Raw genomic sequence first — 23,142 nt, forward strand, 5'->3', positions numbered from 1 at the left:
CAAGACTAACGCTCAAACTTCAATACAGGTACTGAAGCGTCCTAAACCATATCAATGGTCGCTATGAATGAAGGGACAAAGTTTAGTGTTCTAGCTACAAGTTTTGAACAAAATTTAGTTGACACAGACTACTTACAGCAACGACAATACATCCTTTTTTTTTTTAGATTTATTCGCTCAAAACAAATAAGCGGGTCAATGTGTCTTCATACAATGTCGTTGATGGCGTTTTTATGGTAAGCTTGGACTACTTTGTTGCAATAAGAAGGTAAGGACAATCGAAGTTTGGTAAGTGTTGCGGGCTTGAGTAAGAATAAGAAGTTCGCATTGTTGCACTCTGGTCGGGATGGTGTGGAACTGTGCGATCAAAGGTACAGGAAGGCTCAAGCACATCGATGGCTTATTCGCAGTCGTGTAGAATATATAACAGAAAACAGGAAAGATATAGACAAACCGGAGTCACGATGAGTTTAATTAGATGATAATCAGAGATTAGAAAGCGCAACACTGCTTGGCAATATGAATGGCGATCGAAATGAAAGGTAACGGAGTATTCGTGACAGTAAATCACGACATAGAGAGTCAGGACACCCGATCTTAAACACGTATGTATGACTGTTTCTACCTTGTGGATGCATGATGTAGTACTTTCTTTGTGAAAGCTGAGCACACTCATAGCGAAGAATTTTGGAAAGCCTGATGAAGTTTCTGCCGTTCCGCTAGTACTCGGCGCACAGCGGCCTTCAAACAATGAAATTCCCGCTATTACAGAAAGAGTGACGTATAGATCACGGTGTGTTTCAATTGCGGAGGTAATCCCTGACACGAGGTCACGAGGGAAAGCTCGTAGCACGCGCATGGGTCAAAACAGTGGACGCGCTTTCATATTATATAAGAGAGATTCGAGTCTCCGATCATCGGAGCCGCACAGCGACGACCCATTTGAAAGCTTCGTCTTTCAATAATTTTACAACTGCACTCTACTTCTTCAAGATTATGCTTTCCAAAAACTAATTTTTGCGGCCTTCCGTCGCTTCGAAATGCACATTTATGACACGCCCTCCAACACTGGTGACTGCAACTACAATACTGTCTACTTCACGCGCACTTTGCAACTGGTTTTCGAATTCTAAAATTAACGTTGAAGTTTACATCCTAACATGCGAGTGCGTTCTGACATGCGAATTATTTTCATGCATTCCGTCTTCCTTTTTGTAGAGTGAGCCGACAATTAATTTTGGAATGAACGCGTTTTGTACAGCGGGATTAGACGGTTCGGCGTGGAACACAGTCCCAAGAGTCGTGGGACAGGTACCCGTTTTATGTCTGTGGGAGACACAGTCGGGCCACCGCGAGAAACTCCGGCTAAGAGATTTTTGTTTTGGCGCACTCTCGCACAGACCCTGGGAAGTCCTTCAGCGAAGCAGCGCAGATCACTCGGGAAACCAAGGAAAGTCAGCCGCTGCGCTTGAGTCTGTAAGATTGATCCAAACTGTATTGAGTCACGTCCAAGGTTCAATCTCGTTTGAAGCTTGATTCAACCTGCTGATTCATCTCAAGGATTCAACCTGCAACTGGGATTCAATCTTATAGGCTGGATCGAACCCTGTTTAAGTTACTTCCTGTACAGTACGCTTTTACAATCAGCCGCAGTCGCTACTCCCGTTTAACTTACTTATTACGCCTCAAAAAATAATAATAATCTCAACTTCCTTTCGCACGCGAGAGTACATACATCGGGTCTGAAATCTGATTTCGACAATCCAGTGGACGTTTCTTTGTTGTTGCGACGCATGGGAGACTCAAAAGAAACGTTGATGAATCGTTCAAAGATGAAATCCGGCGTGCTTCGGGAGCTAACCGTCCACTTATTCAAACACCACATGCACCGTGAATGACCTCAGGATCGTATCATGCCAATAAGCTCAAAACACTCGGACAAAAAGACCTCATCGTTCACACAGTTCTCTCTCTCTCTCTTTCGCTCACTGTCTCTCTTTCAACTTTTTTTTTGTTGCGCTCGATCGTCATATTGTGCCGTCTTTGAAATGATGTCAGCCAGTCCTTACACTTCATCATCTTTATGACCAGTTACCCTATATTTCCAGTACGCCGTCAGTTTAAAGTCAGCCTCTGTAGCGTTTTTCACATTTTCCGGTTGCTCCTTATTCCACATAGGCTTATACACTTGACTTAACATGGCTGTTTTCTAATTCCTCTATTTTAAGCTAATGTTTCAAGACCATTGTAACAGGACACTTAGCACGTTGCCGGAAATCAACTGCGTGGCACGACAAGAACTTGTTTGCGTTGACTCCAAGCTTTGGATTCTAACAAATCAAATAAACTTGTTTTGAATTATGTCCTTTTCATTTGGCTCTGCTGTCTGGAGCACAGCAGTCACGAGGAAGGTGATGTTGGAGATTGGACGTGCAGGGGGGAGGAGATGAGTTTGGGACACGTTTAGTAGTCGCTTCTAGATGCAGCAGCTGGTTTGAAATTAATTGAATTTCATTTGCCTTTCAAGGATCAGGGGCCGAATTCACAAAGCTTTCCGTTCGTATATCCTCTTTGCCATTGACACACCACCTTCGGTAATAATACTTCCGGAGTTGGTATTGGTTGGAATTTCCTCTTAAGAAAAATTCAAACGTAAGAGCTTATTTTGTTATTACGATCCCTGGCGTATCATATTTTGGGGGGGGGGGATCCGTGTCGTTTTTTTTAATATTTGATTTATAGGTTAAGTTGGCACTTTTATGTGGCGCGGCCGCTGATTTTAACATGGAAATGCGTTGTCAAAATGAAAGGACAAGACGGCACCGCAGAAAAGATAGGTTACCGCAAGCTATGGAAAACTCACGTAAAGCCCAGTCAAACTCAATCACCTCGCACTAAAGACAGCTCACAGAAAAATGCCCCATAAGTACATTAAAGGCATTACACTTATGCTGTAATTTCAAAGGTGTGTCAGGCTTGGCTCTCTGCTACACCGAGCTGTTTCATCGTTGAAACGTCTATGTACTGAGCCAGGGCTGACACTTAGGTTTACTGCTTTATAGTGGCACTTTCTGTATACAGAAAGAGAGAGAAAGAGTGAAACGAAAAGGAAAAGGTAGGGAGGTTAACCAAGGACGTTCCCGGTTGGCTGCCCTACACTTGGGGAGGGAGAAATAGGAAGAATGGATAAAAAGGAGAGAGAAGAAAAATAAAGAGTCAGTCATTCGCAGAGTCAGTCGCAGAGGGATGTCCACTGTCATAAGCACTCGTACAGTCCAGTAGCCTTCAATAAATGCAGATCTTTTGTGGCCTTTCGCATGCAAAAAGGCACATGCCATGGTCCCAGGATCGTTTCCTCCGAGAGCGTTCTATTATTTAATAGGCTGAGTTTAGCTTGTACAGTACATCGTTGTACAGCATCTTGTACAGTGCAGTACATCGTTGAGCGTCAAAGGATGGGCAGTGACACAAGGTGCTCTAGAGTCTCATCGCACCCGCACAAATTGCACGCCGCATCGTTGGCCATTCCTATTAGAAGAATGAATAGGAATTTGTAAATGCGACGCCCACCCACACGCGACACAGTAAGGTTGTGTCGCGGCGGGAGAGTCCAGGTAGCAGGCGAAGTCGCAAATTAGGGTCGAGTGAGTGCGAGCACGAGTTAGTGAAACGCGGTGAATTTCACAGTAGAAGTGTGATGTGACGAGCAAGTGAGTTAAGTTGCCGCGCATCATCCGTTCTTGAGAGGGTTATGGGTACCCGCTGATGTTTTTGATGAGCCGAGCGAGTAGCTTCATATGCGCTGTCATTGCCGACATTTCCGCAGTCGCTCGGCAACCATTAAAATGCAATGTCGTGTCCTTTCTCTAGCGCGTGGTGGTGAACGTGCCTTATTTCGTACACTAGCTGCTCGTGTAAACCATGACGCAGGGCAAAGTGTAGACTTTGTAGGGATGCTTTGGAATCGCAGAAAATGCCTCAATGATTCCGTTTGCGGAGTGCCGAGACACCAAAGGTACACTAAATGGAAACATTAAATCAGCCTAGACCCATAAAGTATTCTTTCAAAACCTTATTTTCCTTAGTTTCTCAGTAAGAGGTATCTCGGTAATAAAAAAAGAAAACAGAATGTGGAGGTGAAACTTAAGTTATTTTTCGCGTCGAAACCCCAGTGCCGGTGTGTCAGTGTGACGTCGTGAAATTCAGTGTTGTTTCGTATTTGGGCCGTTATGGTTGAGTAAAACGTTACCGAAACTAGTTCTGTCTTTCGCTCCTTTAGAACACAACGTATATTCTGTGTTTACCGCTAACCAGTTAACATGGACCTTACTGGAAGTCGCCAAATTTTGTGACGTCACTTAGAGCCGGTTACGGAACTTCAAAACGGGAACTTCACCTGCCCGCGCCCCCTTTTTATGCGCGTTTTAATTCTCTGGCATATGAAGCCTCCTTTCGCGTTAAGATTGCTTGTTCTTTATTGTTTTTCATTTAAACGTGTCATTAGCTTAACTTATTTATCTCTAATGTTCCTTTAAGGAGATGACTCTATAGATACAACATTACCTTTCGTTATTGTTGTCTTGTGTAACTGTGCTGTGCTTATCGTTGTAACTGTGCTGCGTTGTGCGCGTCTCGCGTTCGTTGTTCTCGTTGTCACGGCCCGAACCCTTCATTCACACAGCCGTGCCGACAACGATCGAGCCGCCGGTGCAAAGGGAGCTCCAGCCGGAGCCGGGCAGCCTAGGTAAGCTTCCGAAAGCGTTGCGCGCACTGTTCTCGCACACAGCCTGCGCCCGCCGTCACGCGGAGATGGCGAGGTTGCGCTTGGCGCGCGTGTCAAAGGGAGTGACCCCGCCACCCATGCCGGCGCTGTCGCAAAGAAAGGTCCGTCGTTAGACTCGTCGCGACGAATAAAGGTCGGCCTTCCCGGCTTCCCCTAGTTAGGAAGCCGTTAAAGAAAAAAAAAGAAAAGGCGCCAACCTTCGTGTAACTATAATCAACGGGTGTTGTTCTCTCGTAAAGGTTAGGGGTGTGAGTTCACAAAGAGTATCGTTCGCAGGAGCTGTACCACACATACACTGTATAGAGACTTCAATTAGGTAGACGGCTTTGTGGCCTCTTAGAGACTTCTCTTTCAGACTGTACAAAGTCTACAGGCGGGGATATATAAACAAGCTCGTTGAAAAGTGTATATTTTCTTTGGTCTGCCATTTCAACATTTTCATTATCGCAATGCCACGTGCTACCTTACCGCGAATTGGGGTCCATATTGTGGTCCATATTGTGATACGCAGACTTACGAGAATTTGTCGTAGGTAGGCTGTACAAAACAGTTGAGAAAATGTGTAAGGGTGTGCGCAGACCTTGTGATGGATGCCAGCGCAGATGCGCGACTGAGCAGCGGTTTAGTGACGATTCAATAACCGCTTTTCTATTCCTTCGCCTCCCCAGCTGTCATCCAACGATTCATGGTTGCGTGTTCAGCTAATCTCATTTCTTACGTTTTTTTTTTTCCTTAGCTTAACAATAATCCGTTTGCTGCGATGTGTAACCTTTTTTTTTTTTTTTTTACATCCAAGGTTCCCTGGGAGGGTGGGTCGTGAAAAAAACTTTTTGTTGCTGTTGTTGTTGTTGTTGTGCTTTTAATTTTCTCTATTTCTCTATACATGGCCGTATTTTTGATACGTTAGTCAACTACGCGAGATGGTTAAAGAAGGGAAGAGGATAATCTTCGCATCTACAAGCGGAAGCTTTCGAAGAAAGAAAATCAGGTAACAGTTGAACTTCTGTAAGCCATGGGAACCGAAGTTCGCATTCTGAATCCGCCCCTCACTTTCGGGATTCCCACCGAAAACACACCGAAAACACGAAGAAATGCAAATATTTTTTTTTTCCCGTGACTTCCGGGTTTTCAATGTTCCTGCAAGCAGTTTCACACGATTCTCGCTTAATCTGTCGCGAGGAATAACAACTGTGCACTTAGAGCAGAGAAATGCCGCCGCAGCCGGCCGAGCACTGAACAAACTTGCCTCGCGGTCTGCGGCTAGCTCGATTATAGAGGGAGTGGGGTCACGGCTTCCGCTGCGTCGATCGAAACGAGCGAGACATTACGCAGGTTTGACCCTTTCGCTTGCAAGCCTGGGGAACACCTGGTGAGATAAAGATTCCTCGCGGTATTACGAAGGACTCGCCGGTTCTTATTATACGGAAAGCTATTAGCCTCTATTAACGGCACTTTGCAGACGTCGTGCTTTTTGCCGCTCTCCTTGGAAATAAGGATAATCGCGCCATTAACTTTGACCGCCTGCAATGAAAGAAAAACAAGCGCCAATAATTTTACCTTTACGGAAAACAATGTTCCTATTTTTTTTCTTTTGTGTGTGTGTGCGTGTGTGCGCGCGTCAGCTTTTGCGTGCGTGCGTCCATGTTTGTACGTGCGTGTGTGTGTTTCTGAGGGTGCGCGTGCGTGTGTTTGCGTGTGTTTGTGTGCGTGCGTATGTTTGTATGTGGGGGGGGCATGTGTGTATGTGTGCGTGTGTGAGTGGGTGTGTGCGTTAGCGTGTGTGTTTGTGTGTGTGTGTTTGCGTGTGGTTGTATATGTGCGTGTGTTTGTGGGCGTTAGCTTGTGTGTGTGCGTGCGTGTGTGTGTGGACGTGTGTGTGTGCGTTACCTTGTGCGTGCGTACGCGTTTGTGTGAGCGCGCGTGTGTGTGTGTGTCCAAATAGAGTCCTTCCGCATGTGCGCAGCTGTATTTTTAATTGATGCTCTTTCTTTCGTGTCTTTTGTTTATTTTTATTTAGTCGCTTATTGCACGTGACTACACTGTAAAAAACGTCTACACCCTTTGGGTGTATATCTGCCACACAACGATAATCGTCATCTGCCGTGCTTGCGTTTCCTTTCTTGAAAACGCCGCCCCCGCTACTTTCCTGTCGGCAATGCTATGTCATGCTGATAACGCGTATGCCTTTCGTTACTGGGAAGTACCGGGCTCGCAGCGTTAAAGAAAGGAAATGCGGACAAGACATAGGACGTTTATTGTTGTGTGGCAAGATACCACTCAAAAGGAGTAAACTTTTCTAAGAGTGCACGTTCACTTGCGAGCATGGGAAAGTTCACAGTACCTGACACGTTCAAAATTTTTTTCTCGATTTCACTGAATCAAGAACCACTGCTGTGGCGCCAACGGCCTGCAGCCCTTAGCAAACTCGCGCGCGTTTCTGTCAACGGTTGTCTTTTAGCCATGATTCCATATATGCAGCAAGCTCTGCACTTATAAAATCGATGTCACGACTCGGTTGTGTTACTTTTTCGATCCATCTGAGCGGAACTGTAAGTCTCGAAGCGACGTGAGAAATCAACTAGCCAAACAACACAACACAGACATTTCTATAGAAGCCTGCTGCGCATGTCTCCTTAACTCTGTGTGTCTAAGGCTTTTCTTTTACCAGCTGAAGCGCGTTCAAAAGTCGTGTTACTATAGTATGTGAGATAATGCCGCCTGACATCAAGCGGAGAGCGGGTTCTCCCTGTCCGTCGCACGCACGATAACCAGCAACCATATGCGGCGCTGTTTCTCGTCCTCCCGAATGAGCAAGTGCCCGAGCACGGGCATTTATTTGTCCGTGATTGTTATCTGCCCTCCCGCAAGAAAGCCCGCAGCAAGTTGTTTTGGTCTTCACTGACACATTTCCTATAGTCCACGTCTGCAGCATGCTAGAGGATTTACCTCAGGCGGACCAGTCTGAGTTTTCACAATAAATTATATTCTCTCTCTCTCTCTCTTTCTCTCTCTCTACAGCTGCAAAAAACCTGAACACATTGGAATATGACGAAAGTAGAGCGAAAATTCGGAAGAAAAAGAAGTTGGAGCTTTGTCTCATATGCTCTCGCCTACTCTGAGGCGACAGGACAGAGCGCTGATTGCAGTACTGTGCTCTCTACTATGCTCTGTCCTGACTAGTATAGTGAGCGCCACTAAGTCATGTGCAGAGGGTCAAGAACGATGTCTTCTTGGCGGAGTGGATGTAATGTTCGCAGGACTGCGCCAATTGAAGTGGCGCTCTGTCCTGTCGCCTCTATTATACTATTTTTTTTTTTTTTCTGCCGAAGTTTCACGCTGCTTCCGTCATGTCTGTTAGCCAACTGGCCCAGCACAGAATTCTGCTACACAGAGAAGTATGCACGCACGGAGGAGGGGAGGAGGGGAAGGGGGAAGGAGCAACAACAACAGCTTCCACGCGAAAAGACTCGGGGTCGGCGCATTATACACCTGTCGGCGGAGTCCGCGCTCTCTCGTATCGGCCAAGTTCCGCAACTCGAAGTGCCTGGCGCATGTAGATATACAAATACACCGAGTTCACCCTCGCGAGGCCCCTCCTTCTATACGTTTCCCCCTTCTTTGTCTACCCGTGCCACGAGCTCCTTTGATAAATGACCGCTACCCATTTTAAGACAATCCGAAAGACAAAAAACAAGCCGGCCGCTATTAGCTCGCGAGCGTTCCTCGTTATGTGCTGCAGGCGTGGAGTGCGCGACCACCGCGGAGTACTGCGATACCGCGCGTGGTCTGGTCGAATAAAAGAGAGAGAGAGAGAGGTACAGAGAGGAGGCGAGGCTCGCTGGCGGACCGCAAGGTCAGGTTCATTGCTGAAGAAAGCGTCGGCAGCCTGCGTGCTGTTCTTTTGTCTATCCTCCCCTCGGGCCTTGCCTTCAGCGCAGGGCGGCCAGCTGACTCTCCCTTCCCGGAAAGCCGCGCCGCGCCAAATTGTCGGCGCAATTAAACGGCGGTCCCAGATCCTCCTCCCGTCGCTTTCACGCGGCGGGGGGAGGGGGGGGGGGGGGGGGGGGGCGAACCCTTTGCTTCTTCCGGTGCCGGTCTCATGCACTTACAGAACCCGTCCACAATGCGAGGCTCGCGGGCCTGCGCACTTATACCGTGTGTTACCGGCTGTAACGCCAATCCCGCAGCGTACCTTGTACATGAGGTTTTTCACGAATTCGCCTTCTCAGTCGTGGAGGCGGAGTTGTGCGACAACGCTCGCGCGCATGTCGAAATCAAACTTACTGCTCCCCCGCCCCACCAGCTATCCTCTATCCCTCACCCCGCGCGTCCTTTAGAATAAAGCTTAGACGTTGCTTTGGAATCGTTAAGCCCTATTAATGCAATAACACCTGCGTGCTCCGAGGTCGTGTGGTTACCAGAGAGCGACAAAAAGGGGAGGAAAGACAGGGAGGTTATCCGTTGTAATTATCGGCTGACTGCCCTGCGCTGGGAAAACGGGTAAAGGAACGAAGCCGCAATGTGCCTCTTCCACAAAGAGCCGTGCCAAATCGCCTAGAAAAATGAATCAATTCCCTCACTGTTCCCACGGTGTACAGTTAAACGATTGTAAATCGATATTTCCCGCTATAGTAGCCAAGTACGGAACCCTATGCGTAAGAAGTACTACCGCAAACCTTGCTGCTGATGTTGCTGAAGATGGTTCTTTTTTTTTAACACGCAAAAAATGACACTCGTGCCTTGCCTTCGTTCACTTTCCCTGAGGCCATGGAGTGCCGCTAAACGCACACTCATTTGCACGTACTTGAGAAAGAAAGCGTAAATCAACACATTAAGCTGTCGTTGCACTGTCCGACACGGCTGTGTATTTTTCAGCGCGGCAGCCACCTAGACTCACATGCACTTCTCGGATTCGACGCAACGCTACGTGGCCTACGACGCCGGCGAACAAATTGTCGGCGCAATTAGGCCTTTTAAGCGGCTGCTATACGCACCGTCCTCCTTCTCCTCCCATTTACTTTCACGAGTGGCCGCTCACGGCGTGCGGCGGTCATGCGAGTAACCTCCTTGCTCTTCCGGTGCCCGGTGTGGCCCACGCGAAGCTGAGCATGCCGCTCTGTATGTGCACACACCGACTGTAGCAAGCAGCGAACCGCGAAGCTCTATCATTTCGGTATATCCTTCTCAGACCTGCAAATCTGAGGCATGAACTCTGTTTCAAATCTATCACCGACCGATATACGTCACCGACGCGAAAACCACCTTTAGCTTAAATACCACGGTCAGATGCGGAAGGTAGCATCCACGCGTGTACACGAAGGAAGTAACCGTTTGCTCATGGTTTTTGTCTGTCTGTCTGTCTGTCTGTCTGTCTGTCTGTCTGTCTGTCACTCTATGTCTGTCTGTCTGTTTGTATGTATGTATGTATGTATGTATGTATGTATGTATGTATGTATGTATGTATGTATGTATGTATGTATGTATGTATGTATGTATGTATGTATGTATGTATGCATGTATCTATATATGTATGTATGTATGTATGTATGTATGTATGTATGTATGTATGTATGTATGTATGTATGTATGTATGTATGTATGTATGTATGTATGTTGTCGTAAGAACCGCTTTTGTTAGCCTAAGCACAGAGGTGAGGTGCAAGATCGGTGTGTTTATAGGTTGGCACGTTGTTTCTACATCCTGAATTTTCACGTGAACTCGCGATATTCGAAAACGCACACCACGACACAAGTGTAGACCGCTGTGTCGTCTTTTACGACACAACTGTATACATCAAATTAGAGCCGATATTCACAAAATCTGTTAATAAGGTACACGCCTAGACGACTTTCATATCAGTGCCGCACGCATCCGATTTTACATTTGAAATTAACCTTTTGAGTGTAATGGCTTTCAATTTCAAAAATGATTGCCAGAAATGTGCAATATAATGTATACAAGGGGTCTCAGGTAGATATACCCAACGGCGGTATTGTGTAAGGATCCGTTTCAGTCCCTTTCTCGTTGGTCCACACATCGCCGACCGCTCGTATATCGCCGGTATCAGCAACACGGCGCGACATATGATACAGAAAGACGAATGGACAATGAAATGGGTCGTGACAAAGTAACAGTTCCCAATTTCTTTTTTTATTTCCTCTACGTTCCACTGAAAATGCACTCTTTCAATTTTCGCCCTAAACCAGGTGTATTTTTAAATGTTCCTTTTTCATATACATTCTATTCCTTTAATGAACGATCAGAATGGGGATCAGAATGGGGACCCAGGGTCTCAACTTTTTGGCAGTTGAATTCATATGAAGTCAACCCACAGTGAAGCCAAGGAAAGCGTAATACAATTTCAGTTTTAATTGAAGCTTAGAAATAATGACTTAAAGGAAAGCGAACGAAAAAGGAAAGAGAGAGAAAACAAGGATAGGAAAGGCAGGGAGGTCAACCAGAACAGCATCCGGTTTGCTACACTACACTAGGGGTGGGGGAAAGGGGAATAGAAAGAGGAAGAAAGGGAGAGAGTAAGCACTGAGTACGTGTGGTAGGGACACCATACACAAGGACACTATAAACGGTCTCTTAAGCCGGTGCACTTCAAGTACTGCACTAGTGCACGAATCGCTTTTCGAGCCAGTGATGGGTGTGGCCACGGTCCGAGTATCCTTGACTCGGTGAACGGTCTCGAGTCCAGTCGGCGTAAAGTTGCCCGCAGAGAGAGGCGTTGGACATCGTAGCGAGGGCAGGTACACAATAGGTGCTCGATGGTCTCCTCGCACCCACAGGAGTCGCACATCGGGCTCTCGGCCATTCCCATACGGTAGGAGTATGCGTTCGTGAACGCCACTCCCAGCCACAAGCGACACAACAAGGTTGTTTCGCCGCGGGAAAGGCTAGATGGCAGTTGTAGCCTAGCGTGGGGTCCAGTTTACGTAATCTGCAATTGAAGGCAGTTGAAATCCAGAGATCGTGTGACTTCTTGCGTGCAAGTAGGCGAAGTACTCTGGCAGCGTCCGACCTCGCCAAAGGTATTGAAGAAGAAAATAGCTCGGTTCAAAATTGGGTTAACGGGTTTTCTATTGCACTTCTTCCGCGAATGAGAGTTTCTCAGTCCAAGTTCTTCCCTGGTTTCGGATCATCTATAGCTCATGCAGTTTTGTACAATAATTACTAGCGAGAACGCTGGCGATAGTGTCTTTGGGGGTTTCAAGAAGGGCGGTTCAGCAAGCGTGGGAATGACGGCTAGTATGCATTCATGTATTTGCCTAAACTTCGTGCTTCAGGCTTCAGAACAAATAAAAGGCTTCGCCAATTTCTAAACTTGTTATCTTCAACAAAGTACTACGTAATAAATAATTACATAGATATCATTAAAATTATCAGACGACGGCATTCGAGCACAGGAACTTTAGCAGAGAAGCCCGATATTGAAAGCATTACGCCGCGGACCATTTTATTTCTTTATTGACGGCAAAACTCGATGCACTCAAGCGGAAATGCCATAGGTATTACAAAATACTTTGGATGCCAGCTCAACATGAGCTTAACTTGTTGACATCAGAAAGGTTTCATGCGCAGTACAGTTTCTACACGCCGCACCCACTCCGGAACACAACTCTGTGTTTTATGCACTTCGAGAAAGATTATTGCAGCCTCGCGAAAGTGCTCGCGGAGAGGTTTTGCATCCGCATCATTGTGGCGAAAAGCCAAACAATATATCTCTATACTGTGTAGGCCCAGTAACATTGATACATCTAAAGGTACACCATCATCTTTTTTTACTGCTAAGCACCTTATTCCATGCGCATCTGATGACAGGCCTTTCTTTAAGGTGCATCCTAGAGGAAAATCGCGTCCCAACAGTCAAGAAAACCGTGCTCAGTCATCCCCAGCTTTTCACGTAATAAGCTTTTTATACCCCAAGGAACATCGACAAGCGGCAAGGAATTTCTCGCGGGCAAGTCAACGCATTGAGACGCTTGGCATTTCGATTCGGCCATCTCGACAGGCTGGACCAGTGCAATTAGTAGCGATCGCGCGTGTTCGCAGAGTCTTCTGCACTTAGAAAGGTAAAGATTGCTGTAAAATTCAGGGCTGTGAAGGCATATAAAGCGTAATAAACAAAGCCACAAGAACGTCTGAATCCACAAGCACGAAGATCAGACAAGTTCATGTACTTCCCATCATTTCCATGGTGGCTCAACGATCGCAGCGCCAGAGTTCCCTCCATTAATTATTGTATGGAAACTATATGAACTAGCTGTAACACAGTGACGAATTGTTCCCTCTTGTTCCGCAGTCAAGACACGGGGCCGCTTATTCTGCAGTGCGTAGAATTAACCTATAGCATCACTTCGTCCGGTTCGGCGTAACAACTTGAACCGCGATTCAGCGCGATGCATGCGCTGCTTTTTCTTTTTTCTTTTTCTCTGCCAGGTCGGGTCTTTTTGCGAAATCTGAGCGTTGTCCGAGCGCTCGGTCAAGGATTCAGACAACTCCTCTGAAACGACCAGTTTCGTTATGCGCCCATACGATTTTAACGGACACGCAAATACTTGAAAGAAGTGGCATTTATTTGCAGGTGTCTGTAATGCGAAACTACTATATACGGAAAGCGGCTTTCCTCCCGCTGCTTAGCTCTTGGAGGGAAAGGATACACCGATAGTATAATCAATTCCGCATTCTCTCCGGCAACGGCCACTTTAGTTTCGGCGAGTGGTGAAACTTGCAAACATCAGAAATGTTTACCAAACGTTGGGGGCAATGCATCACCATTGCATTACAGTACCGCCCCGACGTATACGGTCTGGGAAATGAATGGAAAATGAAGCGGAACGTTGTAGAATACGAGCCCCGATGAAGTCACGCGTTGCTACGACACTGCGAGTCACAGCTCAAAGCCGCCGGCATCCCCTTTGTGCCTGCAGCTCGCTCCCACAATTAAGCGGTCGGGACTCCTGCAATTTGCATGCTATACACCGGGCGCAGCTCGCGTGAGCCATGTGCCTTGTAGCATTTCACACCACCAGCACCGCATCCCTCGGCGGCCTCCCTGGAGTCTCGGCAGGCCCAAAGAAAGCAGTCGTGATCCCGCGCGTTGTAGTCCACTTCGCAGGGGCTGCACCAAGAGGGAGGGACCACGTTAAAGCACAAACAGATTGCGATGTGCACTGCACCGGCAGTGCACCCTGGCAATCTTGCAGTAATTTCATACGCAGAACAAGGGCGCAGGGGCGTCTTCGTATGCGTTCAGGAACCCCCCCCCCCCCCCCCCCCCCTCCAGTGGCAATCTCGGTTCCCTTGCTCCAGCGATTACAGCACCGCGGATGATGGGTGTGCGCCTGGAAACGCGGCACGTCTACGTTATGTTATACACACCCCGGTGTGTGTACCCTGCCGGTCGCAATCTGCGGCCACAGCCATCGCAGGCGAGACGGCGGCCAGGCTTATACGGGCGTATATGAATACAGCGGCGTCCATTATAGGGGCCCGCGCGTATAGTTGTGCGCGTCGAAGAAATTGCGAGCTCGGCATTGTAAGCCCGTGTGCGGCGTACGCATCATTTGTTTCTTTCATCCACGAATGTCTGCTGCGAGCGTTGTGCCCACCGCGCCACGCCGCTTCAACCAAGGGCATATCTCTCGGGTTATCTCGCAGCAGACAGCACGACGACGCCGGTCGTCGTGCGATGGTATAAGGGGATGAAGTCACGCATTTCGAAAGTGTCTTTTTTTTTCTCCTTCCAAGGGCACGCCCCATCTCTCTGGACTCCTTCCCATGCCGTGTTAGCATTCTTGGCTGTTTTCTGCGCGACGGAGCCTTTTGTTGAGCGTGTGGGCGCGGTCGCTATTAACTGTTGCACACGTTAGGTGTCAAGCGCGATTCTCTTGTGTATACGTAACTACGTGGGGGGCCCCCTTTGCTATGGTTCGTGCTCCGAATGGTTTATGGCTGAACCGCGAGCAGTGGTCGTTTCACCACCTCCTTTAGTCACCGCGGTTCTATGTAGAGAAAGAGAGAGAGTCGGAGCGAGTCATCCGTTCTCATCCTGTTTTTATTCGTCTGTCCTTTCCCTTTTCTTTCTTTCTTCACGAAGACGCAGGCAGAGGGGTGTTTGCCAACGGGCCAGTGACGTCGACGACGCGGGCAGCCTTGAGGCAATACAAACGCAAGGAGTAAACGCACTGAAAAATGAGGCCTATTTTGACTGCGACGTCAATTCGCCAAGCGCCCACTTTCGCTCCCCAACATGTAGCCTGAACAGCGGCTGTTACACGTACGTGACGTGTATGCGGAAAGAGCTTACATTAATTCTTGTTTATTTTCTCGTTCTTATTTGGCGCGCTCTTCTCGGTAGAAGGAGTTGCGCTATACTGAGGAGGAAACTTGAGTGCACCAACGCGCAAGCTTGTCGTCTATTTTCGCTTACCTAACCCCTTAAACCGATTCGCTGCGCTCATATCGTGGTAAGCACCTGCCGTGTACCGGACAGAGACTGTATGCAGCCTGTCTCGTGCGTTGGGCGTCCATCCATTTTCCCGTTGATAACACTCTGCGCCGTACTTCAAGACTAAAGGTTGAATGCGCAAGGATTTCCGTTCTTAAGAACTGTCTGTCGTTGACCAGTCTTCTTCGCTAATCGCTGTCCAGATTGATCGGTGTACTCCTTCTCACCGACTACTCGGTCGTACGGCCTCGTGTTCACAAAGCTGTATTCTGTACAGATACCGTCGAGCAAACTCAATGTGTAAAGTCTGCGAAATAAAACGAGCGCTCGCAAAAATTAAAAAATAATGAAATGACTGACTAAAACTTGACGTCTCCGGGCCCGTACGGGTTCCCTGTTCACAATGGGCAGCAAAGGCAATGACCCTCGGTTATGTATGGGTAAGATTGCGCGGTGCGAGCGCGTAGATGTCGGGATGATTACCATGTGTCCTTTTTATTACATGCGTATGCATATACCTGTCCAACGAGAAGACCCTTCCGTCCCGTAAGACGAAAGCGTCGAGAACACAGCGCACACGAAGCTATCAGCACTCGGCGCACCCTGTCACGATCGCAGATCGCTTTCAAGATAGGGCCCACGTGGCCGCCCCATATACGCAGCCGCCGCCGGAGTACGGTTGATAACGGTTCCTAATGGTTTGACGCGAACGGATAAGGAGCCAAAGAGCGATTTATAATGATCGGAACATCATCAGCGCACCTGGCGCCGCCACCTGCAGTAGTTTGCTTGCGTCAATAATTTACGCCGCCGTCCGCAGCAGTTCCTGCCGCCGCATCCCTGTCGTTTATACTGGTCGGATCAAGTTTCATAACATTGATTAATCACACCGGCCTGTTTGGAGATGAGCAAGTGGCACACTGCTTACGCATACTTAGGCAACTCCCAGAAGAGATTGTGCGTGAATTTTTTTCGCTTGGAGCATTGTCTGAATAGGCAATTATTATAGCAGTAACCGTGTCGGCAGTATCTCCATGACGATAATGGAGGCCGTTAACGGAGGGTCATTTTCTTTGCTGCCCATGACGGGCAAGGGACTCGGGACGTCAAGTTTTAGTCATTTCATTATTTATATATTTTGGCGACTGTTCGTTTTATTGCACCACGTTTCTCCCTCGCCCGACGGGCTTCTGTCAAACTCTCGACTATACAGTGTGAAGTTTCGTAACTTCGCTTGGTTCCAAGAGGACTTCTAACTCGCAAGGTTAGATACATAGTGAGGAGTGGATGTTATAACTATTATTCAGATCAGTCAAGCGCAGTATGGATGCGCTCCGAATTTTAGAGGCTAGCAGCGCCATCTTTAGAACGCATTTGATATTCAATTGGCAGCGGGATGTCAAGTTCTGCTTTTTCTGTAACCGCTGATTCATTTCAAGTTCCGTAATGGCTCGGTGTCCAGTGCAGCACCCTGGCGTGGCCCCCTCATATGTGCTTCCCGATGCAACAACGCTATGTGACATTCACGACGACTCGCTAGTTCGCTCCTAATTCTGCGTAGGTCATCCAAACTTTTGCAGAGCTGGCTCCGAATAGGAAAACGTGGTCCGCCGACGTGGTGCGCCAATTTAAATTGCGTTCTAGTTCTTGGCGAATCGCTATTTAAAGCTACAGACGTACTGCGAGTGTTCTTGAATCTTGCATTATACCCCTCCCAAACAAATATTTCAAGCAAGTTGAGCACGCTGCACTCGGGCGTAAATGCTCGATTCCTCCGTACCCTCTTGTTACTCTTTTCCCAAAAGTCTAAAATACGTAAAGATTCGTTTAGAGCATTTTTTTAGAGACGTGAGCGAAGAGCAGCCGCGAGACGGGAACATGAAGAAGCCATGTTCTGTTCCATCGCGATACTCCACATTCTCTGACCTGCCACGGATGTAACGAGAACGCGATGCCTCAGACCTACTCGAAAAAAAAAAGAAAGCATATTTAGCGCTAGCGCAGCACTAACGCAGCACCAGCTATACGCGGACCCAAGGAAATGAAGGGGACGAGAGTATATTCGTTTGTTCTGTTCCTGTGCCCGTGTCGCTTGCGCTACGCTAGTTTTCCAAGATGGCACCCCCAACTGGCCCGCATCAGTATCCAAGATGGTGGCATTGTTTGAACACGACGGAATCATACATTTTCCTGAATGACGTAATTAACGGCCAGCCTACACGCGCACACGTTCCGGCTTGCCGGGCGACAGGGGGCCCCTCGAAGGACTAAAGCCGTAAGAAAATTTGACTCCGTACCAAGGTCCGCTTTGTTGTTTGAGAGACTCCTATGGGGCCTCGCGTCGTCGTCCGAGAATAGGGCGTGTGAGGAAGTAACCATGCATGCCGCTCGGGCATGCCATCCACGTACACACACGGCGGCCGCAGATGCGGCGGCGAAACAGCCGAGGCGTAGCGACGATAAAAACGCTTCACCCGCTGCCTGGTAGCTCGTTCACACGCGCACATACTCGACGACGCGGACGCTTTTTGAGAGCCGCGACTACGCGCGCGTGCGCGCGTTCGCAGACTTGACTTTCAAATGAGAGCCCCTGCCCTCTCTGCTCTTGAGAGGTCTGTCGGTCCACGAGCACGTTTATAGGGGCGCACAACTCTCGCTAGGCTGCTGGGGTACGATGAGTGGGCGGTCACCCTTTAGGACACCAAGAAGAAGATTAAGAAACAGCCACGCGTTCGCAGACCATGCGTGAAAAGGTGCGTGGGCGACAGTAAGCCATGCCCACGGCACTTTTCTCTAGTCTCGGAATGCGTGGTCGACCCGGCACGTACCAACGTAGTACGGAAGTTCGTGCGGAATTTCTTTATGCGGGATCAAGGTAGACAGAGAGAAAGAGAGCAATAAAACTTTATCGTCGCTCGGCGGTTAATGAGCAGGTCGACCTTAGCCTCGGCCATATCTGTCAGCGTATACTGGACGCGTATACACGTGATGTGCGCTATGTAATGGAACATTTCCAGTAGTCAGAGATTATTTCTTCTAACTATATAATAATGTCGACGGCATACCTGTAGGACGTATCCTTCGTCACCGGGTTGTTCCGCCCTTGCTAGTTCCCAGTGAAATAATGAACGCGCTCGTTTCTGCTTGCTTCCTCTTCAGGCACAACGACAGAGCAACCGCTGACATCTACAAATGCACCGCGAGTCGCAGACAGTCCCGGAGTCTTTGTGTGTGGTGCGCCTTGCAATGAATCCTTCCCGGTTCCCGTGTGCGGATCCAATGGCCGAGTGTACAACAGCGAGTGCTCCATGATGAACGCCAATTGTCGGTAAGTGTCGTGGCTCTGATTACGGTGACGCCATCAACGGAGGGTTAGCGACACGGTGGGGAGCGGCAGCGCCACTTCACTGCTCGTTCCCATTGCGATATTGTACTTCAAAAAATCTGACCGTCATTATGGGCGACCACTATTTGTAATCTGGTGGCTGTGCTTTTCTCCAGCGTTCAGCGAACTTTCCTATTCAAAGGTGGCGCGACAAGTCGCACATATTCAGGTTATGAGTGCAGATTTTTGGACTAGTTGGTTAGCTGCAACAATTGAAGTCATAGCGCTGGATTGACATGGACAAGAATAGCGCACGTCCTGTCGTCTTTCTTGTCCGTGTCAATTCAGCGTTGGGACTTCAACTGATGCTTCACGTTTTTAGTCATTCAGCATGGCCAGTTTTTTAAACATGGAGCACGGGAAAGGAGGGGACATGTCTAGTGTCTGTGGGAAGTTAAGCGATATGTACAGTAAGACGTAAGCAGCAGCTTGCATAGACGAAGAGTTTCCATTTGCGAAACTTTCTTTTTTTTTTTTGGCTTACGCGCACCTGGGACGCTAGCTCAACTTGTGGAGAGGAACGATGTCGTTTGTATTGACCCGGGGTATTGTGGAAGCTTTAACATTCCGCCATATCGTCGAATTTGTCACCTTGTCGGCTTTCATTGGCTCAACGCACCGCTACAGCCTCTCTTATTGGCGCAAAGCCCCGACATCGCGGAATATACGACAATTGATTGGCGGAATTTCCCAATATCTAGAATAGCACCCGCGTCCTGCCCTTGCACCTCCGATCACTCCGGCTTGAATCGTCTGTTTCACCAATAGAGACACCCTTAGCCAGAGGACAACCAAGGAACCTTGAATATGTCCGGTAATTTTTCTGCATTCAGAGAAAATCACAACCTCTTCGAGCGCACCAAAATGACCAATACGAAAAAAAAAAAGACGTGTACGTGTTTTCGTATCTTCTGAAGCATTGTATGTATAGTGCAGTACCTTACTAAAAAGAAAAAGAAAGAAACAAGACGCCTAACCTAAATGTTCTGTATGTCGGCAGCTTTAGTACAAGCTCTGTCCCTCGAGCCCGTTTGCTTCAGTAGGCACTACCCGATGCGGTACCTCAGTGGCTATGACGTTGCGCTGCCGAGCTTGAGGTCGCGGGTTCGATTCCCGACGCGGCGGCCGCATTTCAGAGGGGGCGAAATGCGAAAAACGCTCGTGTACTTAGGTTTACGTGCGCGTTAATTAACCACAGGTGATCAGAATTAACTTGGCGTATCCCAATACGGGTATGCCTCATAATCAGATCGCGGTCAAAGCAGGCATCCTCGGCTGAATACTGGGGGCGCCTCATCTTCCCAGCCGTGAGCCGTCCAGCAGATGGACGGAATTCCGCGACGCCGTTGTTGGCCCTGAAAGTTATCGTGTGCGTCAACGGGCGTTACCGGCCCGTTTCGCCTTATCTCTAAAAATTGCACATATAATCCATCCTTCGGTACATACTTCGGCACATAGGCTGCGGCACCTGGAGCAAAGACGGTCCTGCAGGATGCAGCCAAAGCGTGTGCTGCGTTTCCGCGGCAGGGTATGCGAACGCCCGGCATTTTTGCGTCCATGCGGAACTACCCGTCTAATCGTTCGGCTCGACCGGATTGACAACACAGACGTAAATATGACTCCTATAGCTACCTTGCACGCCATTTAAGAAGTCTAGGAGTGCTCTTATATTTACTGTAGCGCAGGTTACTGTAGACGCCAAGGCCCTATATAAAATCGACTGCTCCTGCAATCATTACACAGAGAAGAGACACGGGCTGTGCTATCCAGATGGAGCAACATCAACTTGCCCAGAGGTCTCTTAGTTTTCCGAATCTCAGCAAGCGCTCTTATTCACCGGTTGAGCACATCACACAATACTAGCTTTCTAACAATATATATATATTATACTGTCCGCAGTGTCGTTACCAACCAGGCCATATAGGACGCACAAGTGTTATCTGTTTTCTTGTATAAAGCAGCCGTGGAGTAATGGTTGAAGTGGTAGGCCCGAATACGTAAGATACTCAAAGATGTCCTTTCTTATATCACGTTGCCTCATGCGGAACCTAACCGCCAAAAACTAACAAACAGCATCGAAACCACTTCCTATCATACCACTGCTGTTCGCACTAGATTTTTTCCAAGAATAACACGCGGGCATTCGCCGTGAGCTTAAATTAACGGGCCAGATTTAGATATCCGAACGAGTGCAATGCATTTTGCCATCATGCAGCTTGCTACTGAAGTTTGCTGTTGTGCTAGTCGGTAAATGATGTTCTTGAACACAAGCAGCACAAAAGACGGGGGAAAAAAAGAGACGAAAACACAATGTTGCGTTTGTCTGTCTTTCGCGTCCCGTAGTCTGCGCTAGTTTTGTTCACGTCAATTTCTCATGTTCTGCAGCTGCTTCTGTGGAAACTCAACGTGGTGCAGTGCGCAGACATTTCCTTTCAGAACCTTCGTCATCAGCAGAATCTCATTTCATGTTCTTGTCTAGACTCCTGACTGACCCGAATGAAAGCAGTTCTGGTTTATAGGAAAAGTAAAATTTTTTTGGTACAGTGCCCGGGTAATTGATTTTGCCCCAGTCCTAAAATACAACACAGTAATTTCTCGTAACAGCGGGAATGTCTGTCGTACTTGAGAATTTAATGATGTCATCATGATTATTAGTGCTACAGGAGAAGTATGTCTGAATCGCTCCTTGGTGTAGAGTGGTCATGCCGGTTAACCTTCCTTTTTTTTTCGTGGAGCCAGCAATCGCTGCCGCAACTCTCTCTCGACATGCCCGTACTATCATTACTATATGTATATTGTCCTGAACATGTGTAGCTTTAGAAAATAAACCTGCTGCTTGAAAGCATGGCCACAAAACGAAAATGAAGCCCTTATTTGTCTTGTTGTTCCAGTCGTACCTTTGCAATGTAACTTTTCCTTCAAGTATGAGAAAACAAGCAAAAAAAAAATCATATGTGTATGGCCACTTGAGCTACCTGATTTGAGAATCAAATTAGGTTGGATGACGAAGCTGGCGATATATCGATCTCAACGTCCCAAGGTAACAGATAAGCTAAGTGAAAGATTAACTTTGACAACCTGGGCTTCCTTGCGCCTATTTTTATTCATGTGGCCTTGTCATGCTAGGCCCTTTGCGCATAGGCTTATATCAACGTGGTATAAATGCACGTGTGTTTAGAATAAGCTTCAGCTGATGGTGGCACTTATCCTGCATTCTCTATTTTGCGTCAGTTGTGTTTTGTGGTGCAAGAAACATTAACGTCAATGATATCGAGTGGAAAACAGCTATATTATTGTCATAGGTTTGGAGGGTAAGGTCTCTAGTTAAGGGCTTCAATGGTGATGGCGATGTCGCGGCCCCACCGGACCAGCACCTGCTGAACTGGTGTGTTTCGATTCGTCTCGTAGCCGGGCCTCCCAGATATTAAGAGTTGGAAGGAACTTGGCGTAGGGATATTTCTGGAGGCGGCGGGCGTTTAACCTTAATGAATAACTGTGAACTTTCTCCTTCCATCGCAACATCTGCTTCGCTGCATTAAGAGTCATATTGCGGTGAAGCAAACGTGCTTCTATTTGCTTTTAGGTGGGGTTCACCTTGTTACGTATGTGCACTGCACAAAATTTTCTCTACTCTTACAGCGATTCTTATATTTCTCTAGCTCTGAAATTCTTATTCTGCTTAGCATGGAACCAGCAATTTTTGTATAATGTAAACTGGAGGTACATAAATCAACACGCAATAATGATGTTGTGATCCAACAGGATCAGCGGGAGATGGCGACGAAGAAGTCGTACGCCTTGAGCCACGAAAAAAAGAACTGGTTGAGGCAGGAGCTTCAAGGAATGCTGCACGCTGGCATCATTATACCATACCCGTTGTCGTTTGCCTCACCGATTACGATAAAGCCTAAAGAAGATGGATTCTTGCGCTTCTGCACAGATTATAAGCTCATCAACCGGCAAACAAATATCTTCCTTCCCTTTCCAGTGTCAATAATTGTTGAGATAACTGATGATATCGGCGGGTGTGAATAGTTTTCAAGAATATACTTCTGTAAAGGATATTTACATGTATCTTAGAGAGAATACGGCAAGAAATTCACTGAATTCGTCACACCTTTTGACGTGTACGAGCACACCCGACTCCCTTTCCGATGGAAAAACTCAGACGCATGTTTTCAGAAAGGAACAAATAGTGTACTGGAAGACTTCATTAGAAAGTTCTGCATTGTGTACGTGGATGACATATTAGTTTATTCAAAGACCAGAAACGACCATATAACTCCTCTCTCAGCAGTGATGCACGCACTCAGTAAGGCATGGCTCAATAGCAGTGCGAGGTAAAGCGAGTCACTTGGCGAGACCGTGGTATTTCGCGGTAGATGCTTTGACGGAAAGACCAAGAGTACCAAGGAAGAAAGTGGGCAACGAGTCAGATCTCTTGCGAAGCCTCACGGCATTCGTTCTCTTCGTGTGTTTTTAGGCCTCAGAACTTTCTCTACGAAGAAAATGTTTTG

General features: G+C 47.7%; 1 protein-coding gene across 2 annotated transcripts in view; it reads left to right on the forward strand.

Annotated features, from left to right (window-relative positions):
* Positions 1 to 23,142, forward strand: part of LOC126539995 (uncharacterized) — a 30,037-nt gene that overhangs the window by 1,201 nt on the left and 5,694 nt on the right. The window contains exons 2-3 of one of the 2 annotated variants that reach the window (XM_050186824.3): positions 4,682 to 4,744; positions 18,400 to 18,568. In XM_050186824.3, coding sequence (XP_050042781.1) covers positions 4,682 to 4,744; positions 18,400 to 18,568 — 232 coding nt within the window. The remainder of the gene's footprint in view (positions 1 to 4,681; positions 4,745 to 18,399; positions 18,569 to 23,142) is intronic. The other variant, XM_050186828.2, reaches the window with a different exon arrangement.

The sequence above is a fragment of the Dermacentor andersoni genome, chromosome 3, assembly GCF_023375885.2.
Source record: "Dermacentor andersoni chromosome 3, qqDerAnde1_hic_scaffold, whole genome shotgun sequence".
NCBI lineage: Eukaryota > Metazoa > Arthropoda > Arachnida > Ixodida > Ixodidae > Dermacentor > Dermacentor andersoni.